Here is a 9,200-nt window from a genome sequence, read left to right on the forward strand (position 1 = left end):
TAGGTTTCTGAAGCTTTGTCGGCATGCAGTGAATTGGTAGGAAGAATCACAAATTCTGGCGCTCTAGCTGAAACGGCTTGACTATGATCTGTCATGAGCAGAGGATGACCGAATCTGCACACATACAAAACTAGGGCTACCCTGTGCCTGTGGTGAGTGTTTCAGCTTGGTGAAACACTTCACCGAACCTTGACTCCAGGGCGCATACGCTCGAGACTGCCTCGTTAGGCTCGGTGTTCGCACTACAGTCTGCTCGCGGCTGTCACGCTCGTTACATGCCATAAATCAACTCGTTACATGACAGTTGCCCGCGCCGTGAAAAAAAAATAGACGACTTGGTGTGATCCCGAATGCAAAGCAACATCTCGACCCCATGTCCAGGGGCGGATCCAGAGGGGGGCCACGGGGACATGCCCCCCCCCCCCACTCTTGGGCCCCGAAGGGGCCCATTGGCTCCGAGGGGCCCGTAGCCGGCCGAACAAGTGCAGTTTTTTTAACACAAGACGCAACAAAACTAGATATCTCTGGACTTCCACGCGACCAAGAACAGTTATAAGCGAAAGTCAAGGCCTATGAGAAGTGAAAAATTATTCAATGGCTGGAAAATTGTGAACAGGAAATTTTAAGCCTCATCACACTGTCTAGGCGCCCCACTCTGTTTCCGGGGGACCTATTTACACACTTGCAAGATCATTACGATCGTTAAGGAGTATTCCACGTTACCCTCCATTTCTTAGCATGTGTTCGGAGAGCTCTGCGCTGTCGTTGGGGCCCTTCCTATTAGCATGCCGGGGCACTCTTGTCAGTCACGGGCCCTTCGACGGATTATTTCCATTCGCTAGAAAGGCTCTGTGAGATTTAGCCGGAGTCCCATATCTTAACCTGTCGGGGTATCCCCGGCTGCTTAGGGGCCCTTTACGTGGGGCTTGGTTAACCTACCGAGACACTTGCGATATGCTCATAGGCCCATAGGTCTCATTTGCGGAGGACTCTTCACTCCTATGAAGGGTGGTGTTGTTAACCTGCCTGTGCACTCCTGATCACACAGGAGTATTCATTCATGGTCTTTGATAATTCCCCTTGCTCGGAGGATCCTGTACTATGACTGGGGCCTTATATGTCAGCCTGCCGGGGTACTACCGATCGTTTAGGGGCCCACCACGTTAGTCTTGAATTCTTTTGCTTGGTCTGGGGGCCCTATTCTTGTTGACGAGAGCCTCTTTATTGGCATCCTGCGGCACCCATGATCGCTCAGGTTCCGTCCCTATTGGGCTTGGTGCCCTCGCCTGAGAGCAGCAGTCGTACATGCGCCGGTGAATTTTTACGCGCAATTGCCAAACGTAATTTTACATGCCGCCGACGTCGTGTCATTTCCATTGGCTATTGAGTGTATAACACTTAGTATATTAGTCCATCATGCTCTTAACCTATTTTAAATGCTCGAATATGTTGAACGTTTTTATAACAAACGAAAAATTATACATTAGTCACCAGCCATCAACTGATTACATCGCTCAGCCGGCTGGCCGTAAATACATAAGCTGGGGATCAAGTCCATGCTTGGTTTTGATGGTTGTTAGCGGCCAACTCAAGTTTATGCTGCGTGTTGTTCCGCAACGCTTGGCCTCAAAATCACAGCATTTAAAATGATCTGTAGAAAATGAGTGAGCTCTATATGTATGAATGCGTAGCACGCCTATGCTTTACAGGGCTGTGCACAGAAAGGTAGATTTCCGTGTTTATTGCATAAATAAAAAAGTAAATACATACATACACAAATGTGTATACCTATATCTATGCCTATATATATATATATATATATATATATATATATATATATATATATATATATATATATATATATTGGATACCACTTGTCTTGAAATGCATCGATCGAAATGGAAGGATATTTTTTGGAGGGGCCCCGAACTCCAGGGGGCCCACAATGTTACGTGACCCCCCTTGACGAAATCCTGGATCTGCCCCTGCTCATATCACTGGCCGCTGAACCGAAAGCTTTGACCATAAATACTGTATGGTCAGGTATTCACAATCATCGTGACGGTTATTCACCAAAAACGTATTCGAATTTGCGTAATATCATTGCCACAACAGAATCTTGTCGCTATTTCATGACTTCCGTCAGCTGCTATGCCAAGGGAAACCACAAGCCAAGGAACTCGCAGCCAACCAACTTGCATGCCGTCTCATTTGGGCACATCCGCGTAAATGCTGCACCGGTGGAGATTCGCTTGTTACATTTCCATGACAGGGGACTTCCTAATGCATTGAAGAAAACCATTGTCACGAGTTGCCAAATATGTCATTCAGCTTAGTTCTGTCACCTTGTAAGGGATATCAATTGTTGGCTCGGTTATCTCTGTCTTCGCCCCGCGCCGCACATGGCATCTTACTGGTTGGGCCGCACCGTTGTCTGTGATCATCAACAAACGGTCATGATGCATAAATAACGTATATTTACACCCGACACTAAATAGCACGTCTTGTGAGCACTACATCATTTATGTTTCCAATGTTCATTATGTACACTTTAAATACAGCCTCGTGTGGAAGCCAGTTTGGCTTCTATGACAGTTCAGCCCTCTTAGTACTCAGGCTTATACGCAGGAGCAGGAGCATACGACGGAGCCGGCTTGTACGCGGGCTTGTAGGCGGGGGCCGGAGCGTAGGCGGGCTTGTAGGCGGACGCGGGCTTGTAGGCGGGCGCAGGCTTGTAGGCGGGGGCCGGATGGTACTCGGGGAACTGGGCCTCGCCTTCGTAGGTCACTTCAGCGTTGTTGCCGTAGTCGTTGGCGACGTACTTGACGTGCTGGACGCGGCCGTCGGGCAGGTTGACAGAGTAGTAGCCTTCAACGTTACCGTAGTCGTCGGCGTGCTCGTTCTGCGAGAAGACGGCGCCGTTGTAGTGGTCGTTGACGGCGTAGTCGAACTGGTAAGGGCGGGGCTCAGAGTAGTCCTCCTGGTGGCCGTATCCCTTGGCGGGCTTGTAGGCGGGCTCATGGTAGGCCGGGGCCGGCTTGTAGGCGGGCTTGTAGGCGGGAGCCGGCGCATAAGACGGGGCGGGCTTGTAGGCGGGAGCCGGCGCATAAGACGGGGCGGGCTTGTAGGCGGGCTTGTAGGCAGGGGCGGGGGCCGGCTTGTAAGCGGGGGCTGGGGCGTAAGAAGGGGCCGGCTTGTAGGCAGGCTTGTAGGCGGGAGCCGGGGCATAGGTCGGAGCGGGCTTGTAAGCGGGCTTGTAGGCGGGAGCCGGGGCGTAGGTCGGAGCGGGCTTGTAGGCGGGCTTGTAGGCAGGGGCCGGGGCGTACGTCGGAGCGGGCTTGTAAGCGGGCTTGTAGCTCGGAGCCGGAGCGTAGGAAGGAGCCGGTTTGTAGGCCGGGGCCGGGGCCTTGTAAGCCGGAGCTCCGTAGGCGGGCTCGGGGCCCTTATAGGCCGTCTCAGCGGCGGCTACAGCCAGCAGGGCGGCGACGATGTAGGCCTGGAAACATTCGCCTATCATCAGAATTGTGTACCAGACATTCACCTTCAGTTACCCACCGTGTCGCCACAAATGCTGCAAATTGTGAGAGAGCAGCTGGCACGATTCCTTTGCAACTCTCAAAATACCTCAAGTGATGCCCTTGAGACGCAGCGCTCAGCAAGCAACAAACCTACTGAGCCAATTCCATCGGCAAGTGCACTGAAACCTGGACACGTCGCCAGTTTGCCAAACCCCATACAAGCCGACCGAATTGCATACATTGGCACGGGGTCATTGCATGCATGTATGAGATACCTGTCAAGTGTAAATGCTTGCCAGTCATGCCAATTCTCAGACCACACTTATGAACAGTTTGCTGTGTGCTGCGCCATGCCAACGCTCGCAGAGCTCGAAGCACGAATGACGGGCGGAGCAGGCGCTGCGGCCTGCGGCGCTCGGCTCCCGGCCACCCCCGTCGACTTCGGCCGTATGCCCTGCACATGACCAGCGGCCAGCCTGGACTCACCTTCATGGTGTGACTTGGTGGACCGAGTCTGAGCGAGTGCTGCCCTGCCCCGGCGCCCGGTGCGTTTTATAGTGATAGCTCCTGTGGGGAAGGTCGTCGCTTTTCAAGGGCGGTGCGCACAGTTAGCCCAGTTCTCCATCTCCCGCTCGCCGCCGGCCGTCATTGTTTTGCCAGGGCGGTGTGCCCTGCCGTGTCGGCGTGTCCGGCTGGCTGGGTCAGGCCAGGCCAGTATTGCTGACCCTGCCGTGTCGGCGTGTCCGGCTGGCTGGGTCAGGCCTGGTCAGTACCGCTGACCCTGCCGTGTCGGCGTGTTCGGCTGGCTAGGTCAGGTCAGGTCAGTACCGTTGACCCTGCCGTGTCTGCGTGTTCGGCTGGCTGGGTCAGGCCAGGTCAGTACCTCTGACCCTGCCGTGTCGGCGTGTCGGACTGGCTGGGTCAGGCCAGGTCAGTACCGCTGACCCTGCCGTGTCGGCGTGTCGGGCTGGCTGGGTCAGGCCAGGTCAGTACCGCTGATCCTGCCGTGTCGGCGTGTCGGGCTGGCTGGGTCAGGCCAGGCCAGTACTGCTGACCCTGCCGTGTCGGCGTGTCGGGCTGGCTGGGTCAGGCCAGGTCAGTACCGCTGACCCTGCCGTGTCGGCGTGTTCGGCTGGCTGGGTCAGGCCAGGTCAGCACCTCTGACCCTGCTGTGTCGGCGTGTCGGACTGGCTGGGTCAGGCCAGGTCAGTACCTCTGACCCTGCCGTGTCTGCGTGTTCGGCCGGCTGGGTCAGGCCAGGTCAGTACCGCTGACCCTGCCGTGTCGGCGTGTCGGACTGGCTGGGTCAGGCCAGGTCAGTACCGCTGACCCTGCCGTGTCGGCGTGTCGGACTGGCTGGGTCAGACCAGGTCAGTACCTCTGACCCCTGCAGCACTGCCAGGCGCAGGTGCCGTCCGTGCCAGTGCAGACCGCAGGGCCCTTGAAACAGTCCAGGTTGCCCGCTGCGACCTCTGTAGTGGCCACGCATATCTATCTCACACCCCACGCGGCTGGAAGCTATCCTTCATTGGAGACGGATCACGTCATAGATATTATCTCCAGTAATTGCAGTTTTGAGGCCTCAGAAAGACACAACAGAATTTGTCATTTTTTCAAGCAGCCTCAGGTCTTGTGTTAAGTCGAACGTTGCATGGCCCAATCAATGCCTCACAGCGGTACTCTGATAACATATGTCGTGATATCTGGGATGGTGGTGCAACATAGCCTATCTGGCTCAACAATATCTTGGGTGCGCTCCTCTGCAGCACGTTCCTCGCCATACAATGGGTGAGCGCAACTCTCCCCGCTCCCCGCGTAGCAAGCTCCATCCCCGGAAGCGGGCCCATGGTTTGACAGTTAATATTACCTAGTGGAAAAGTATGACATGCTGCAATAGTTTATCTTAATTTCAGCCCCAACCGGGCCACCACCTGAGCCCCAACTGAGCCACCACCTGAGCCCCAACCGGGCCACCACCTGAGCCCCAACCGGGCCACCACCTGAGCCCCAACTGAGCCACCACCTGAGCCCCAAATGAGCCAGTACCTGTGCTCAGCAGTGATCATCCACTCACAAGCAGCGCCCAAGAATTGCGTAATTCAAGGATCTCTACAGACTAAGAGCGAACCTGTATTGGAACGCGTCTGTTCATATTTCCATTCACATAGATTATCATTTCGAGTTATTGTGCTGTTATGTAAATGGGAGTTACAGATTAAATCACCATCGCTCATTCGAATCAAAACTATATTAATTTTGCACATGCGTCGGTCACACAAGTGCGAAGGTGGCGCGTTGACTGGACGGTGGTCACGACTTCTACCCACGACGGCTGTCTTTTTATAAAAAAAGGATAAACATGAAATATTAAAACGTAATTGTGTTGCTAATAACACGTTTCCGATTAGTTTATCTGATGTGACATCAGCGTTGGCGTGTCTATTCAACATCACAGACAGCATGACAATGCCCGTAAACCGCTCGCTTATGAGATGAAAGGTCATGAGAACAGATAACTTACGCTTCAATGAATAATGGAGCAGTCGTAATGAGCACTGAAGTAATGACATCAGCAGTGATAACATGTTTTCCATATGTCTCCGCCGTCTCATTACGCATGCTTAACTGCGCGCTGCCCTGCTGGGTATCCGGCGGTCAGACGTTGAAGCCCCGGACAGGGTGGAGTTTGTCGCAACAAGTGGCGGAAGAGCACCCCGTGTGGGGCTTATAGTGGTGGGTATTCTTCACTAATGATAGCATCATATGTACATGGCGCATGACGCAAGGATAAAATGTCCGGGTGCAGGCCAATCCAAAGCTTTTAGGCATTTGGATTTGCGGACAACCAGCACCACAAAGTCCTCCATTTTGGTTTATTTCTGTATCGTGGTGCACGCCGAAACGGGAACTATATGTCGCAAGTTTCCTTTCCTTTCAGAAAAGATCCACAGATCGCCGAGATTCGCTCATCAAAAGATCCACAGAGCGCCGAGATTCGCTCATCAAAAGATCCACAGAGCGCCGAGATTCGCCCATCAAAAGATCCACAGAGCGCCGAGATTCGCTCATCAAAACGTGAATACAACATAACAAAGTCACTAAACTGAATGGAATGTCCACGTGATGCTATGTAATGCGGGACTATGGAAAAGCGAAGGAAGCTTTCAAAACACTCTGCTAGTGACTGAAATCAGAATTGCTTGCAGAAGATTAACGACTTATGCCCCCCCCCCCCCCCTCTCCCCCGATGAAGATCACAAAATTGCCCTTAAGCTTTCTGGTGAGTTATGTCCCTACCGATGACAATAAAACATCTTAACAATTCATGGCCTTCGTCTCTGAAGGTAGTGGACCACTTGGATATGCTTTGGGTGCACGGCTACCCACGCGTGGGAAAAAGGAAAGGCTGAAACGACGGAAGCCTTCGCGTAAACGCTGCACCTGACGTCACTGGTATGGTAACCGGCATGTCGCCTGCCATTTGAGCGTGCATGAATTCCAATTTGTGATGACGGACGTTAAGTGTTTCTCGGACCCAATACTGATCTCGGCGCTCTGATTTACCCGAACTGCACGCCATACTTCTTTAAGAGCAGCCCCTTGGTACTTTGCATGCTATAGATTATGATGGGTCGTCGTGCAACTCCAGACAAGCTTAATGCTCTCCTGACACTGGATTTTTACATTTTTGGGTTGTACTCTAAGTCATTTGGTCCATTAAAATGCATGTTTGGCGATCAATGAAACTAACACTCAATATATCTATGTGTCGCCATCTTCATGTTCGGGTTTTGCGTTTATTTACGTTTATTGTGGACTTAGCCTTAAGTGGCAGCTTAACGGCCACTAAGTTTCTCGGCGTTGTTGGATTCACATGAGTGGTCAACGATCCTGACCGCCCTGACAGGGGCGGGTCCAGCCTGGAGTTGCTTTTTTTTGGGGGGGGGGGGGGCAACCGTTCGTCGCCAGCTGGCTGGTGTGGGATCCGAGGTCCAGTGCATGGTGTCTCTCGCGAGTACGTAGTAGGGACACCATTCAATCACCGAAATGCTGTTGAATATTCTATATACATTATGCATGTTTGCAAAGCTCGTAACATGATACATTACTTTCAAGAGTCAACTGGTCGGATGGGGTTTATGAAACGGAAAGAAATGCTTGATAACGCACCATCAAAGTTTAAACAGACGGTAAGTAGACGAAAATTTTATGAAGTTCTGGGAATGTTTTTTGGGGGGGGGCAAAACATGCTCTCAGAGTTTTTTGGCGGAGCTATGGCCTCGTGCCCCCCCCCCCCCCCCCCAGGATCCGCCTATGTGCCCTGACCGCTTTTGCCTTTAATCGTCTTGGGAGAGCCCTCGAAACTGTAGAACACCGTTTCAGTCTTCCAGAGCCCTCGACACTGTTTATAAGGCTCGGAGTTATGCCACTGTCTCATTCTGAAACTTCTGTTCCTCTGTACTGAAACCCTTTTGAATGCTTCCGGGTTCTCCGACCGTTTCGGACATCCCTAACCACATCGAAAGTCCTATAGATTCTTGGGTAACCTGTCAGTGTTGAAAGCCTCCTCCTCACTGACGAAACCTCCCAGAGTGCCCAGCGCGGGGCCGGGGATCGAGATGGAGGAGGTCCGCGGTAACGGCCGCCAATAATCCCGACATGTCGCGGTCGGTAGGGACGTGAAGTGCCAATGTAAGGTGACTCGCTAATCGCTGACTGTGCCACAGCGGTGACCCCGTTGTGGACGAGGCTTCCCCAGACCGCTTCTCGCCTGTGCTGGCAAGAGGCGAGGGACCGAGAAGAAGGGCCGGCTGAAGACCTCCTGCATCTCACCTTGGGACTTCACGGGCTGTGCAAACCCATGACAACCCATTTGGAATGAATCACAGGCTGGATTGTGTGCAGGATTTGTGAACATTACGGGTGGGTACGGGTATGGGTAAAAATTTTACGAAATGTCAGATAGTTGCTGTAGCAAACACGCAAAATGTTACAGAATGCGCTTCTTGTATCCGTAATTAGCTCTTGTCACACTACGTTTCCAATCATGGACGTAAAAGAGTAAGTTAGGGTGCAAACTTCTCTGGAAACCTTCCATAATTTACAATTAAAGAGCTGGAAACATGCATATGGGTGGGCAACTGATGGGTACAGTACAGCTGATTAAGAAGGGGGGGGGGGTAGCGGAGGGAGGGGTATAGGCACAGCCCAATGGGTGCACTGACTAAAGTAAATTTTATGCTGAAGCCCTCGAATATCGCCCCTTCGAACGCTCTGCAACAGCCACGTCCGGTGGGCAGGCCGTCGCCGTCATCGGCCAAGCCGGCACCACGCTGGTATCTCCTGCGGCCAATCCTCCGAGAGTGGCAGCATGGCCAGCCCGGGGCCACCCCTGCGCGGGTCCTCCGAGAGACGCAGCATGGCCAGCCCGGGGCCGCTCCTGCGCGGGTCCTCTGAGAGCAGCATGGTGAGCCCAGGGCCACCCCTGCGCGGGCCCTCCGAGAGTGCCAGCATGGTGAGCCCGGGTCAACCTCGCGCGGGTCCTCTGAGAGCAGCATGGCGAGTCTGTGGTCACCCCTGCGCGTGTCCCCCGAGAGTGGCAGCATGGCGAGCCTGGGCCACCCCTGCGCAGGCCAACCCAGACAGCCCAGCGCGATGCCGCAGGACAGCAGGAGGAGTCAG

The 9,200-nt window shown here is 53.4% G+C and overlaps 1 protein-coding gene across 1 annotated transcript; it reads right to left on the reverse strand.

Moving 5' to 3' along the window:
- Nucleotides 1-2,457: 2,457 nt before the first annotated feature.
- On the reverse strand, nucleotides 2,458-4,031 carry LOC119110670 (adhesive plaque matrix protein). Its single transcript, XM_037234570.1, has 2 exons — nucleotides 4,005-4,031; nucleotides 2,458-3,496 (listed from the first exon to the last, which is right to left on the reverse strand). Exons 1-2 carry the CDS (start codon nucleotides 4,008-4,010, stop codon nucleotides 2,606-2,608), a joined length of 897 nt encoding a protein of 298 aa, XP_037090465.1. The 5' UTR covers nucleotides 4,011-4,031; the 3' UTR covers nucleotides 2,458-2,605.
- Between the last annotated feature and the right edge of the window lie 5,169 nt (nucleotides 4,032-9,200).

This window comes from Pollicipes pollicipes, unplaced genomic scaffold, assembly GCF_011947565.3.
Source record: "Pollicipes pollicipes isolate AB1234 unplaced genomic scaffold, Ppol_2.1 Scaffold_2555;HRSCAF=2994_pilon_pilon_pilon, whole genome shotgun sequence".
NCBI classification, from domain to species: Eukaryota; Metazoa; Arthropoda; class Thecostraca; order Pollicipedomorpha; family Pollicipedidae; genus Pollicipes; species Pollicipes pollicipes.